The sequence below is a fragment of the Notolepis coatsorum genome, assembly GCF_963971535.1.
Source record: "Notolepis coatsorum genome assembly, chromosome: 18".
NCBI lineage: Eukaryota > Metazoa > Chordata > Actinopteri > Aulopiformes > Paralepididae > Notolepis > Notolepis coatsorum.
The window spans coordinates 64482919-64499017 of NC_140182.1; the positions used below are offsets into that span (position 1 = coordinate 64482919).

At 43.5% G+C, this 16099-nt stretch overlaps 1 protein-coding gene across 1 annotated transcript in view; it reads right to left on the minus strand.

Moving 5' to 3' along the window:
• rasgrf1 (Ras protein specific guanine nucleotide releasing factor 1) overlaps positions 1–15734 on the minus strand; it is a gene marked incomplete at both ends in the record, with an annotated part of 183823 nt that extends 168089 nt beyond the window's left edge. The window contains one exon of the mRNA XM_084334566.1: positions 15459–15734. Coding sequence (XP_084190692.1) covers positions 15459–15734 — 276 coding nt within the window. The remainder of the gene's footprint in view (positions 1–15458) is intronic.
• Between the last annotated feature and the right edge of the window lie 365 nt (positions 15735–16099).

Consider the following 16099-nt stretch of genomic DNA (forward strand, 5'->3'; position numbering starts at 1 on the left):
ACAGAATACATACATTAATATGTATTAAACATAACAAAACAAAGAAGCAAACAAAAACCAAACACAAAACAAGATAGAATTAATAATAAACAGGTTCAAACAACATCAAACAAGAGGAACATAAGACAACCAAACAACAAAACACAGAGCACATATTCAAGTGATTGCTTCAAAGATCTGTTATACTATTATTGGTGGAAACATGAACAAGTAATCTCAAGGTGAGAGGACAGCACAGTTTTAAACAGTTGTGATGATGTTATAGCTCGAATATGAACTGGGAGATTATTCCAGTCAGATGGACCTTTGAACATGAATGCTTTTTTGCCAACTGAGGTAGTAACATTTGTTGGAACTTTAAAAAATAGCTGTGCACAGTGTCTTAGTTGATGTATAGAGGTGAAAGGGTCCATATACATATATATCCATATATCCTGACAAAAGAAGCCACCCAACTCCTCGTCCAATCAACAGTCATCTCCCGCCTCGACTACTGCAATGCACTGCTCGCTGGCCTCCCGGCCACTGCCACTAAGCCTCTTCAACTCATTCAGAACGCAGCGGCCCGCCTGATCTCAAACCTACCGAAGTCGGCCCATGTCACCCCACTTCTTAGGGACCTGCACTGGCTCCCCATTGCTGCACGAATCCGCTTCAAGGCCCTCGACCTAGCATACCGTGCGGCAAAGGGAACCGCTCCCGCCTACCTCCGGTCAATGGTCTCTAACTACACACCCTCAAGACCCCTACGCTCTGCATCTTCTGGCCGCCTCAGACCTACTCCTATCCAAGCTCCGGGAGGGTCATCAAAGAGAAGTCGCCTATTCTCAGTCCTTGCCCCACAATGGTGGAATGAACTACCCACCCCAGTTAGGACAGCCGAATCACGTCCAATCTTTCGCCGTCGACTAAAGACGCACTTCTTCAACCATTATCTGAATTTAAAAAAAAAACAATAAAAAAAAAGAATCTAACCCTAACTAACCGTACTGTCATGCACTTGTCCTAATAAACTAACCTACACTGTAGCACTCAACACTTTGATGAACATTGTTGCTCAGCTGATAGAGTTGTGCCCTTCCTGATGGCTTGTCGTACAGAACTTGTAAGTCGCTTTGGATAAAAGCGTCAGCTAAATGACTAAATGTAAATGTAAATGTATATACTGTTTGAGATATTGCGGATAATTGAAGTGAATACATTTAAAAATGAACTGTAACCAGTGCTGCTGTCTTCTTACTGTGGGAGCTGGCAAATTAAGATTTTCATACATGGTGCAGTGGTGTGTCAAATATGGGCAGCCAAGAGCAAATCTGCATAGACGGTTGAATAGTGTGTTTAGTGGAAGAAGGTTGGTTTTAGATGCAGTTTGGTAAACTACGTCAGCGTAATCCATGATGGGTAAAATTAGTTGCTGAACCAGTTTCTTTCTGACAGGGAGTGTGAAACATTTTCTGTTGCGGTAGAGAACACCAGCACTAAAGTTGACTTTTCTAACAATATTATCTATGTGATATTTATATGAGAGTTCTGAATCAAGCCATAGACCAAGGTATTTAATGTGATCAACTCTATGCAGTTGTGTACCATCCAGACAAGTGATATTAAATGGTTGATTAATGGTTTTGGATGCAAGATTACGGGTGGTCCCAAAGAGCATAGTATTAGTTTTAGTTTTGTTGATTAAAAGTTTATTAGCCGAGAGCCATGATTCGAGTTTATTGAAATTTGATTGCAGTGTTAACTGAATTTGAGGTAAGGTAATTTGAGATGTATATATCACTGTGTCGTCGGCATAGAGTTGAGTATTACAACCTGTGAAAATTGAGGGGAGATCATTAATAAATATTGAAAACAAGAGCAGGCCTAGTGTTGAGCCTTGTGGCACCCCACATTCCTGTACTGCCAATTCAGATCTACCATCCTGTATAGCAACACATTGTTTTCTGTTGTGCAGATATGAATTAAACCAAAGCAGGGCATTGCGTCAGAGGCCAATAGCGTACAGTTTGTCCAATAGGAGATAATGGTTGACCAAATCAAAGGCTTTTGTTAAATCAATAAATATTGCACCAGTGAGATTACCATTACCAGATGAAGAAAATATATCATTAGTGAGTTTTAATAAAGTAGTAGTTGTGGAATGATTGGAGCGAAAACCAGATTGCGAAGGTGATAAAATATTGTTGTTGCTGAGATAATTAGACAGTTGTTTATAAATTAACTTTTCAAAGACTTTTGCTATGGAACAGATAATTGCTATTGGTCTGTAATTATTGGGATCTAGTACATTGCCTGCTTTGTGGAGAGGAGTGATTTTTGAGTGCTTCCAGATAGATGGTATTTCATGTGATAATAAAGACAGATTATAGAGATCACATAGGGGGTACATCAAAATGTGTGGAGCAAGTTTAAGAAATTTGCTTTCTAAACCATCTAGGCCTGGGCCACTACACACTTTGAGGTCTTTTATGGCATTCAGAACATCAATAGGTGAGATTTTCGTGAACGAGAAGGAGCTGAACGAGAATACTTTGCCCCTCACTCCCTGTCGGTTCTTCAGCAGTGTTACTGGGAACAGCCATCCACAGGCAGAAGTAGGATATCTCGCCTGTTATCATGCTTTAACACTATGGCGTCCGTTCACGAGTATATACGTGTTTCGAAAAAGAGCGTTGTGGACCAGAGCCACGTATATACTCGTGGCAAGTTGTTATTGTTTTATTCCATATTTATAACGCTTATTAGGTAACCGATCCACTAGCAGGATCTTTCCACATATTTGATTTTCGAAACATGCAGTACCGGCCAGATCCGCTTAGGGGCGCCATCGCTCCACTGCAGTATCATTGATGGGATTTTTAAAAAAAAAATGCTTTTACAGTTCTGTGGGCGGTTCATAGATCCTTGATTCCAAAAGAAGACCCTCCATCTTGGATCAGCTTGCCGAACGTTTTTTTCAGCGTGGAATAATGGGATTTATGATTAGCCAATGTGCATATCGATCTAACAGAATCCGATGACTAGTGAGGAAATGCTGCCGGCGATCTCATGGCCTGACGGTAGGATAATATTACCCCAAATTACAGCTGGATTGGACATTGTTTTATAACGTAACGTGATCGATCAGTGCTATATTGAACACACACTGTATTGCTAATCAATAATAGTAATCGGCGTTCCCCGCCGCCCCCATTTCATCCATAGATGCTCTGTAATAGTCCGGATGCTACGCAGTTTGTTTTATTTCATTCGTATATATACAGCAGAAATGGCGTTTGATATAAGGGCGCCAACGTTTAGCCTTTTTTGCAGCCTCCTGCAGAAAAGCCTAGACGAAAAGCGCGATATACCTTATATTCACGACGCTATAAAATGACAACCAACCGATGGATTTTTATTTTCTTTAAGCCATTATGAAGGCACGGTTTATGCACTCAAGTGACAATGAGAATGGACAGATAGCAATACTATAAATGATATATAAAGCTCTTAGAAAGTACATCGGTTTGTTTACAATCCTCTGTCCTCTGAGCCCTAAATTGCCGCGGGGCGCCGGATGCCATAGTGTTAAAGTTATCCTTGCTTTAGGTCGAGAAGTCGGATCTCTCACCGCCTTATTCTCTTTTGTTGTTAAGTTCTCTTCTAAGTATCCTTCCTTATTGCTACTTCCTGCTTTACGTGGTAAAGTATTGTTATCGCTCAAAGTGTTTCTGATAATAAAAAGAACACATATTCGAGAAGAGCAGCACCCTCTCCGTCTCCATTCTTCCATGCCATACTTGAACTCAACATTCTTACCTGGATTCCTAACAGATTGTAATGTAATGTAATGATTGTAATTGTTGTGAAGGATCAGATTAAACCGAATATATATATTTATTTATGGATATATATTTAATAGTATTTGTATATCGTTTGATATCCCTTGTATATTCTTTGTACATATACACTGAATATCCCTTTAGTCTACTACAGCCCATAATAGTTCATTCTCTCATTGGACAAGAACCTGGCGCCAGCAGACAAGCCCCTTGAGTCAAGTTCAATAGTGCCGACGAACATGTCCCAACTAGCCCCGGTTCCGCGTAGGAATACGGCTACCGAAATACGAATGGTACTATTTGTTCACCGTGCATATAAATATGGCGCAAGTAAAGTAGAACTTTCTTTTAGTCCATTAGTCCTTTACCCTCCAACCTAGTAAAATACGTGAAGTCTCACCCACGACCCACGTGTGGTGCAGTATGGCCTATTTGGCCCCAGAATAGGCATTGAGACCTCGTGTAAATTCATAGCTGAATTGTCATAGTTTGGCACTGTACCGTCGAGTGGGACGTATTTCTATTAAGTTAATAATAGTCTATTATGTATGGTGCATCGTTCGGTTAGAGTTCTAAAGTGAGCAGCACCCCCATCGTTTCCTCGCGTTATCTAGAGTCTTAACCAGGCTGGGCAGACCACGCGTGGTGCTTTCATCCGAGGAGTTCTGGGCGAGGACGAGTGGACCTGCACATTGGATTACCTACCCGGACGACTGCTGAGCCTATACGGCATGGAATATCTATTTGCTTTGGGTGCTTTGATTTGTGGAGCGGATAACAGCCAACGCCGGTGAGTGTTGGAATTACCCCCGAGAGGAGCCCAGGTGAGACGGCGCTCAACCCAGACCGAGGCCGCCTCGCTTCTCCTTCGTTGTGGACCTACAGCCTACAGCTACCGTCTACAAGAGGGCCCAAGTGTATTCATCTGTGGATCAAGATCCTGCGGGCACTGTGTTCTGTACCTGAATTCTCCCCAGGAATCGTTGGCCAGATGGGATGCAGCTGACGGCTCTCCAAACCCCCCCCCCCCCCCCTACTGACTTACAACCAGCAGGACCCCTTTAGTATCCCGCTATAATCCTTAAGTACCATCGCTATAGTTCCCTAAAGAACCAGGTTGTATACTTGCTTCCTGCGTAACCAGAGATTGGACATTCAGTGTTGATTTGCCTACGAATACTCATTTGCCTTACAAGTGCATTCAAATCATAAATGTAATTAAGTGAATGTTGTATATACCTTTTGCTATATTAAACCTTCGACTGTTATATTTGTGTGGACCTGATTTCATATGTGGGAAAGTGTTCATCATACTTAGATATCGTGTACTGTATGGCCAGAAGTTAAAGTACATCAAGCGGTAGTGGTTTAATGATACCATACTTATCAATACAGTCAGGGAATTGTACCCCTCAGTTACAGTAATGAAACAACATAGTCAAAATGCATCAGCTACGGGCTGAACGGCTGAACCACCGAACCACCGCTGCCTCCCAAAGTGAGAGGTCTGTGTCTTCTATAAATGGGCTCTCTGCGGTGGTGGAAAGTAACTATGTATCTTTACTCAAGTACTGTACTGTAAAATGTTGAGCTACTTGTACGTGAGTATTTTCATTTTAGGGAACTTTACACTTTTACTCCACTACATTTCAAAGTAAATATTGTACTTTTTACTCCACTACATTTATCTGAACCCAACGGTTACAAGTTACTTTGAAGAAAAAGATATTTGAAGCCTGTCAACTTCAACAGGACGTAATCAGAGCAGCATAATTATTCTTCCTGTCATTTGTTTTCTCTATACCCAAAATCGTATGGCATGGGTACCTGCTTCGGTGTCATCCCTTTGTGGATTGTATTGTATTCGAAAACGTATGCTTGAGCCATATTTGTTTGTGTATTAGGTTCACTTTGACGTTAGTAGAGTAGTATGGGCAGAGCTACAGACATGGGGGTCTGTCACTCAAATCGCATTCCGAGGCTGGGCAGAGCCCAGCTTCAAAACAGGTTAAAATCTTGAAGTGGAAAAATGCTGTTTTAGAGTACTTCATTAGAAATACAAAACAATGAATTTTTTTGAAAAAATAATTACAGATGTGTTCCATAGACTCACAGGAATTGTGTAAACTTGCCCAAATAGTGAAATAAATAGTAAGATAGTTCCTCTTTAAGTCGAATTTGAATGGAGGACTTTTACTTTTACCCATTTATACTTATTTATCTGGGTATTTCTACTTTTACTTAAGTAAAGGAAGCTGTGTACTTCTTCCACCACTGGAGAGATCTGTGTCTTCTATCAATGGGCTCTCTGACCCCACCAAGGTACAGCGAAGAACACATTTAGCAAGCAGTGGTGCAGTCGTAATATGGGCCAAGGCCAAACGCCACGTGCATGCAAGCTCCCGCGCACGCGCATACATGTCTCTCTCCTCTTTCATGAGGCGGAGCTGGGGACGAGACGGGCGGTCTTTTGTCACATAACACACGCCCAACACTCCACACACACGCACACACACACACACACACACACACACACACACACACACACACACAGTCTAGGTGATAAGTGCCGGCCGGGGTATACGGCGCAACGAGTAATTTTTGTGTCGTCGCGCCGTATAGGCACCCCGGCCGGCACTTATCACCTAGACTTTGCATAATAATAGGATGCGCGCACTTCTGCCTCAGTGACGTAGCCTAAACGTCGTTTGACCGCGTATGCCCACCACTGCATACCTGCTTGCAAGACAAGGTGCAACACAGTACTTCTCTCTTCAGTCAACCAGCCCTTTCCAAGCTCGCCATTCTTTAGGATGCAAATGGGGTTGCCATAGGAACCATGGGCTCAAATGCATTATAATTTCCCTAGTAACTGCATTTGGGGATAAATATAAACATAGGGATCGTAACGGATTTTCTAAAATGTAATAAGAAAAAATATAAATCGAACCGATATGTTGATGCGAGAGAGACACGGTTCTGTCTTTCCCTTGTAAATCTCTTCTCTCAGTTGGTCATGGAAGGTGGATGTTATTTACATTGCAAGATTACTCTAACCTATAAGCACCAGTGGCGGCTCTACCACTAGGGGCGCTCGGGCCTCAGCTCCTACCCTGGTTATATGAGAGAACAAGAAAAATACGTTTTTAGTTTTTTGTTTTAAAGCCCTATAAATAATATAAACATGTTTAAAATTAATAATATTTACTCATTTTAAGTATGTTTGTGTTTCCAATGCACAATATAACGTTATTATATTAAAAAAGAAATACTCGTTTTCTTGAACAGGAAGTGGCGTTTTTTTTTATTTTTTCGTATTTCTCGCCCGGGCTAGAAGCGATAGCGCTCTGAGTGCGCGTCACAGTTTGATCGCTGTCTCCGTCACAGCCAATCAGTGCATACGGCGTTGTGCGTTGAAATATGACTATTATGTTGGAATCCGAGCGCGATTTGAAGCGGTCTAGCCAGCAGCGTGAACTTCCGTGAAGAATTTCCATAGCCGCATTTCGCGGAGACGCTCTCTGATTGGCCGACGCCAGTATTTTTTTCCATGGCAGAATTTCACAGAGACGATCTCTGATTGGCCGAATCCAATTTCTAATGTTCCAATTCTAGCTTCTAGCTTGGTTCCTAGGTTGGTCCTAGGTTGGTCGGTGGAGATAGTTGTGTTGTTGTGAGATGCATGCAGCTGTTTGTCTTAGACGAGCGTGCCGTGACTGCAAGTTCTTTAGACTGTTAAGCTTAGGCACTCTTTCAAAGTTGGTTAAGGTTAGAGTTTGTCTTAGAGCATGGCGATAGAACGCCAGGTAGTTTGCAGTCTGTTCGAGCGGAAATGGACAAAGGAATGTACTTGTTGAGTGTTGTGCTAACGAGCTCAGCTAACACTTGGCTAACAAGCTATATGGCGGATTATACACGTTTATCAAGCTCTCCTGCCCTGGACGTTTCAACTAAACAGTGAGTCTCTCTCTCTCTCTCTCTCTCTCTCTCTCTCTCTCTCTCTGTGCTTAACGTTAACGTTTGTAAATAGTTTTTTTTAGGAGCAGTACTACTGCTGGCCATTCATGAAGCGAGACATTGCTGATTGTTTATTTATTTTATAACACAAGACTATGACTACCAACTGCCTAGCCAGCCGTGTATCAATCTTGGATGCAATAATAACGTTACTTACCACACTGACTATGTCGATGGCTCATTGATTTAACTACTGCAGCTCTCTCGGATTGAAAATACGTGGATTATGGCTTGTTCAATATCGTCTATGTTTGAATGAATGAATGAATGAGAACTTTATTAACAGATTGCAGAATGGGTACAATACAGTACGGCTCAATACACACAATTGTTAAGGGGATGCAGACCAGAGAAAGACGTTTGTCTTGTTTACATCAGGGTCCCAGATTTTCGATTCATATCGATAGTTTAATAGCTAGCCTTGGCTCGTTTAACAATATGCAAAATATGTGTACAGCCCTGTACTCATACTGAAGTTATTCTTGGTATATAATAGGTCTGATTGTGTAACGAATCGATTCCACGTCGCGCTGTGTGTGAGAGAGAGAAGGAGAGAGGGAGAGATCTGCCTGTGTTTGTAGACGGGCGAGTTTTGTTTCTAACTTTTCTATTTATATATTGTGTTTCAAGTTGTGAATTAGAGTCTAGACTATACTTTATTTGACTGGTTGTGTGTTGTTGTAGTAACAGCTGAGCGACTCGTTCATAAGAGCCGATTCATTGCCGTGAGCGTGAGTCAAATCGCTCACGTCTTGCCATGAGTGTTGCGTGGTACTGTACTGTACATGTTTGCATTTTGCAAAATGTTTGGTATAGCGCCCCTAGTGGCGAAGTACCCACCGGCCGCCACTGATAAGCACACCAGCTGACCTTAATGTATCTGTGCATTCCAATTGTTAACAGAATTCAACTATAGGGCGACAATAATGTGGTCACGAGGCATGGTTTCTATCTTGAGTCTGAACTGGCGTGACTTCTTTTATTCACATGGTAAGCAGCAGTAACACAAGTCTTCTCTCACTGAGAGAACGAAATGGGTGGATACCTTGTACCTGGGTGGCTCCGCCTAGAGCGCCCTCCAGTGGGAACAGATTTATATGCAACTAGACAGTCACTGGAGACAATTATATATATGCAGGTAAACAGTTACTAGTTTAACAGCCATATGTACAGTTAGACAGTTACTAACAATCCTACACTGATCTCAACACTCCCACTTAGGTTTGCATTAGCATACTGGCTGACTTCTGGAAAAACATTTAACAAAGGAAATCATATATAATCCCAAAAACATCCATAGGGTATGACAGTCAATATCCTCACATTGAACATGACCTTTGAAAATTCCTTCAATTTTAATTTGAAAACAGGCTCCCTCATAGTATCTATTACTCTGTCGTCCGTTGGACAGTAAACCGATGTCATTCTTCCTTATCTGATGACATACCTGATGAGATGATATTATTTATAATGACATGTTTACATCTATATTGACACAGTGGGTTCCTAGTAATCACAATGGTCCCCAGGGTTGTCCTTATAAACAACAGTCTCCTTATATACACAATGTTCATAATTTTAAACGGTTTTGACAGAACGCCCATTCTTCAAAAACACCATATTCGGTATAGAGGATATATTTCAATTACCTACTGCATTTTGAACAATACATTCATAACCTTATCTTCATCACTTCGAGCAGTTGCTCTAGATAAACACATTTTGCATTGTCATAGCTAGAAACATATACTCAGCTTCACAGGCTGATAGTATCCCTGTAGGCTCTAAGCCCTTAAACCTTTGTTGTATTTTCTGAAACACTGCTGTCCGTCTGCAGCACCTCTGGGATATTTTACACAGTTGGCAGACTGTTCGAAGTCCATACCTATAAAATGGTTTAACCTGCCTAGGTCTTTCTTTTGTGGTCTGGAACGATGATCAAATCCTCCACTTCTGTATTTTAAACATAGATCCTCTTTTGTATTTAAACATTGAATCACCTCTGTACTTTAACATTGTAAACCACCCACCTTTGTACTTAAACATGGGGTTCAACATAAGATCCATTTCAGTATTTTAAACCTGGTAACTCATCCACCTCTGTACTTAAACATGGGACCAAACATATGGCTCAATTCTTCAGCATTCAATCAATTTTCTATGAACCATACTTTGTATTTACCGTGGTCTTTAATACCCTCCTGGATCGAATACAACCATTTCCCTCCCACTGTCTGTCTGCCCTCTTCGGGGGACAATGTGGCCTCCTTAAAGGTCGGGTTTACCCCACTGGCTACCCTGTTGTAGTACTCAACGGGGGTAGGTGTATTGTCCTCCTCGTCACTCCCTTTCCTGGCATAGTCTGGCAGATATTCTGGGGGTTTGTGTTCCCTTGGGGGATACCTCCCACTGCTTGGGGCACTTGACGTCACCCTCAGGTGCTTCTCGTCATCGCCCTCTGGGGGTTGCTGACTGTCTGTCTGTACAACTGTACTAAGTACACTGGGGTGATGTGTTTCTATTTCTACACACCTTGCTCTGGAGTCCAGCTCTGGCTCCTCTGTCTGTGTCTCGCTCTCACAGGTTGTCTTCATGACAAACTTGACTAGCATGTGTTTCTGCATTCTCCCGTTACCGGGGTGATAAACTAGGAAAGCAGGACTTCCTCTGTCGTGTCCTACGAAAAATCCTTTTACATCCTTGGACTTGGATTTTCCCCTGTCCTGCAGGTACGCATAACACACTGATCCAAATCGGTGCATTCTGGCTAGATTACACTTCTTTCCTGTCAGCGCTGTATACGGAGTGGTGCCAGAGTGCTTATTAAAGCACCTGTTTCTGGTGTAAGCGGCTTCTTGCACCGCATAATGCCACAGGCTCTTTGGTAAGTTACTATCTGCTAGCTTACACCTAGCCATTTCGAAAAGGGTGTGCCATTCCCTCTCTGCCACTCCGCTCTGGTGTGGGATATGGACGTGACGTCTCGTGTCTTATCTTATACCTTCTCAACAGTAGGGATGGGTACCTTTCACATTTGAACCGATACCGGTACCGGTACCTGTGAATCGATACCGGTACCCAACGGTACCTTTTTTCGGTACTTTAGTCTCAAGAAATTTTATTTACCTACCTCAGTCGTAAAAAAAATCCAAACTTCAAATAACTACAATTTCGACAGTTTTCGGCTTGTCATTGCTCCGACTGCTTTTTTGTTGAATCAAGTCAAATCCTAGGTACTGTAAGCATATATTGTGCGTGTGAACGTTGACATGAAAAGAAAAAAAGAAAAAAGAAAAAATTTCGGTATCTCACTTGATTCGATACTCGGTAGTACCGACGTGTTTCGGTTCGATACCTCAAAAGTACCGAATTCGGTACCCATCCCTACTCAACAGTGATTGGAACTCTCTCTTTGTGAACTCGGTTTCGTGGTCGGACCTCAAACATCTTACTGTACCATAAGGGGCTACGTCTGCCACAAATCTTTATGTGGCCTGGAGTGTGTCACTCTTTTCTTTGATAAAGTAAACAAACACTGCCCCTGTACACACGTCTGTAAAAGACTGTACATATCTAAAACCTCCTATGGACTCGTTGCTTACTGGGCCTGCTAGGTCCATGTCAACTAGTGCAAGTGGTACCCTTACTCTGTCTGTGGGATTTCTGTATCTCGGTTGGGTAAACTTCCCCGTTTTGCACATTGCACAATTTGTGTCAGGTCTACGCTTCTCCCCCTCAATGTGCATGCCCTCTGACACTACTTGCAGTTTCAGTAAATCCTCATAATTACAATGACCCATAATCTCATGCCATGTCTGAATATCGTGACTGGCCGTCCCGCTACACACATCATCATTATCGTTACACTGGTCGTTGTCATTACACTCCGTTTTCAGATAAAATATTCTCTGGTACATCTTTATGTCAAACCGGGTACCGTCAGGTTCTACGAGAAAATGTTTACCTTAATCGAAGAATACCTTGGCGCCGCTTGCAGTAGCAGCTATTACAGAGAATAGTCCTTGTGGGAACGATGGTACGTATAGAGCGTTCTTTAGGGTCACCGTACGCCAGCGCCCCTTGCTGTCCGTGAAGCATACCTGTGCGTCTCCCCTCTCTTGTGCCAATCCGTAGATGCGTCTACCGTCCGCCAGCTCCATGCAGTGCCTCTCCGAGTGGAAAGTGTCGTCAAAGTTCTTGAACCGACTCCTGTCGTTGATGACATGGGACGACGCGCCCGTGTCCACGATCAGTCCCCTTCTCTGGGCCCGCTGCAGCTGGGCCGGTCCGGCGATGCCCGTCGTCCGCGCTCCAAAAGCGCAGTCTTCTTGTTCCATCATCCTCCGGGCGTCGTCTCGCCTCGCCTCACGTCGATTGTCGCCGCCATCGATTCTCCGGGCGTCGTCTCGATTCATCTCATGTCGATAGTCGCCACCATCGATTCTCCGGGCATCGTCTCGATTCATCTCACGTCGATAGTCGCCGCCGTCGTGTCCGCTGTTGTCATCCTGTCCACAGCCGTTATCTTGTCCGTAGTCGCCATTTTGACCGTGGCCTCCGTCTCGTCTGTAGTCGCCATTTTGTCCGTGGCTTTCGTCTCACCTGTAGTCGCCATTTTGTCCGTGGCCTCTGTCTCGTTCATGGCCGTCGTCTCGTCCGTAGCCGCCATCTTGTCCATGCGCGTATTGCGCGCTCTGGTTGTGTTTCTTCATGCACACTCTGTCTGTGTGCCCCGTGGATTTGCAGAAGCTACACCAGACAGTCTTTGTGCATTCGCTTCTCCGATGGCCTTTATCTCTGCATCGCCAACACGCCAGTTCCATCGTGGTCCTGGTTCTCTCTCTTGGCGTCGCTCGGGCCTTTAGCACCCTCTCCTCCTCCTCCGCGGCGGCTGGGTGGTGTCTTCTGAGGCATCGAAGTTCCTTAACTTAGCCTTGAATTGTCCCAACGTGATGTCCGTTGAACCGTGTGTTACCAGGAGTGTGAACGGTTTGTACAGCTCCGGTAGTCCTCTCATTATCATCGCCATCATTAGCCCATCGCTCGGTGCTTCTCCGGCACTCCTCAATGGCGTCGTGATTTGCTCCGCTCTGTTGACGTATTCGGTCACAGTTTCGGTGGTCCCCTTCCTCAGGCCCGTTAGTGCTGTGTAGAGGGCCACAACTCTGGGTCTTCCTCGTCCGATGAAATGCTCTCTCAATACCGCCAGGCTTTCTCTGCCTCTGTCTTTAGTGTCGCGGAATATCAGCCCCAGGCTGGTGTCGTCGGGCATCGGCGCTAACTCACAGTACGCGCTGGCATTCCGCTGGTCGTCCAGGGCTTGCTCTTCCGCTGTCAGTTCTCCGGTGGGGGCCCCCAGGATCGTCTCCTTCAGACCTGCCCCGTGCATGCAGCACAGCATGCGCTCTTCCCAGAGCTCGTAGTTCTCTGCTTTTCCATTGAATGTCGGCCATTTGTCTCTTCTCTTGTTTTCCATCCTCTTCGTTAATGGTATGCTTAGCTTTTGCTCTTGTTGGCCTAGCGACTAGCCACACGGTGCTCCCGGTGCTATCCTAGCCTATCCTAGCCTATAACTTCAGCTAAGATAACGCCCCGGCGTTATCTGGGCCCATAACCTGTTAACAGAATTCAACTAAAGGGCAACAATAATGTGGTCAAGAGGCATGGTTTCTATCTTGAGCCTGAACTGGCGTGACTTCTTTTATTCACATGGTAAACAGCAATAACACAAGTCTTCTCTCACTGAGAGACATTGGGGGAGAGAACGAAATGGGTGGATACCTTTGCTTTTATACTCACCATAAGGTAGAGTACCTGGGTGGCTCCGCCTAGAGCGCCCTCCAGTGGGAACAGATATATATGCAACTAGACAGTCACTGGTGGAGACAATTATATATATTCAGGTAAACAGTTACTAGTGTAAACAGCCATATGTACAGTTAGACAGTTACTAACAATCCTACACAGATCCTCTGATCTCAACACCAATGCTTTCTCAAATGGCGTTTGGGCTGCATTAATTAATTTATATTTGCATCATTAACAACAAGGATAATTGCACATCTTGTATCCAAAACAAGATGCAAAATACATATTATTTAATCTGTACATATCACATCGGTGTGCATCGGGTAATTCTTACGATGTTCATAATATCAATGTGATTCAAACTGCCAATACGATGTCTAAAAATCTATCGCCATAAACGTTCATATATACTATAGGGCAGGCCATACACGCTGCACTCTAAGATGATATAATGGCCTAATTGAAAAGTGCACTAATATCTTGACAAAATGAAAAGCAATTTAATTTGTTTGTGCTAAAATGTTAAATAGGACATTGTGTAAAGTAGCTTTTGGTTAAATAAATCGGGAGAGCAAAACAAAAGCATTTGTGTCTCGCTTTCTGCTTTGTCAGCACAGGGACAGCTGTCCACAGGAAGAGCAGATTCACTTTGGACGGCAGCCTACCACACGGTGAGGCACAGAGACACTAGCGAAGAGGACAGCTACTGGCATAAGCACAGGGCATTATGCATTATTATGCTCCTATCTATGCTTTACCAACAACGATGATTAGACCATCGCCGGTGTGGCCTGTTTTCTTTCCCCGCGTGCGTCTGCGTTCTGATTCTCTGTTATGAAACACGCGTGTTTCATTATTGCAAATTCGCCACTCTTATTTTATGCCTATATTATTATGTCTGCACTTTATGCATTGCTTTTATTCTGTCAACTGTATGCAAATGTTATGCTATTTGATGTGAAGCACTTAAGCTGCAATTCGTGTATGAAATGTGCTATATAAATAAAGTTATTATTATTATGATTACCCTTAGTATATAGAGACTCGAGCATCGCAACAGAAGCTAAACGATCACAATTCTGATCACCGGAAGACGGTATAGGACAGTAAGGCCACCTTACAATGTTTCGTTGTTTCAAACAAATTGACCTTAAAAATCGACTGTATCTCGATGTGTTCCCGCAAGGTGGCGACTCTGCTACAATAACTGCTTATTTAGCATTTTCTACAATACAACTGGGATCAATTATTTTACAAAAGATACAAATGTAATGTCAAAACCAAAATGTGTGACCTAATGCGTAAATCAGTTTGTTGCTTAACAAACGCAGGGGGGAAACTAAAAGTTTATTGGCACATTGTCAAACAGCCCACTAATAAACTCTTTAAGATTGGGTTTACTGCAAACTGAAGCTGAAACAGCTGCATGGTTTATTGGCAGGACTGTTGGATAATTCCATTAGGTGTCATTGATGTAATCATTAATACCATGCATGGGTTACATAACGGCAATCTGGATTCAATCTCAGGCTATTCCACTATACACTGGATTTGAGGTCATCATGCAATAGCCTATAGGAGAGCATGTGCACGTGAAAACAAAAGACTAATATGAATTTAAAGTGAATTAGCAGTTTGTGGTTTTCAATACATTGTTGTGGTATATATAGGCTATTGACTGTGGGCACTTCTCGACGTCAATTTCGCAAAATGAGACAATGCGCACTCGCACACACTCTGTGTGTGTGTGCGTGTGTGTGCGCGTGCGTGTGTGTGTGATATGTGTGTGTATGCGCGCGCTATTCATACCTGCTTTTCCAAACACTCCTTGGCTGACAGTGACGGTTTCGGTGAAGGCGACCTGTCACATATGGATCCCTCCAACAGGTACAACCCCGCTGGTCGAGAGCTAGACTCGCTCTCGAAATAAAACAGCATATTTTGTAATAATGCAAACCACTTTGTGTGCCATTTTGTGTTGTCAGAGCTCTTTTTGCTTAAGCTCCCTCTCCTCGTACCATCCTTCTTTGCCAAAAGCCCCAGGTAGGTGACATGACCGTCATTAAGTCGCATTCCCTTCTGCATTTTGACGAAGATAGTTTGGTTTGGGGGGGGGGGGGGGGGGTAGACGGTCCTTACATCCTTTAAAAAAAAAACTCGTTTCCGAAGAAGATGTTGACTTTCTGAATGCGGACTATACCAGCGGAAGGCTATAGCCCACTCTGTCCGACGTATTCACCGCGCTGGCATGAAGTAAGGAGAGGAGAGGGGAAAGGGGGGGAAACAAAACGAGGAGCGTAAATCCATCATCCTAAATCTGTTGACAGACTCCGCCGTGTCATGTCCACGTTATTTCACGAAGAAAGAAAGAAAAGAAAAAAGAAAGAACGAAAAGTCTGGACGCGGGAAACAGTCCAAAGTGTGGCGAGGTTCGTCCCTTTCTCACGCGA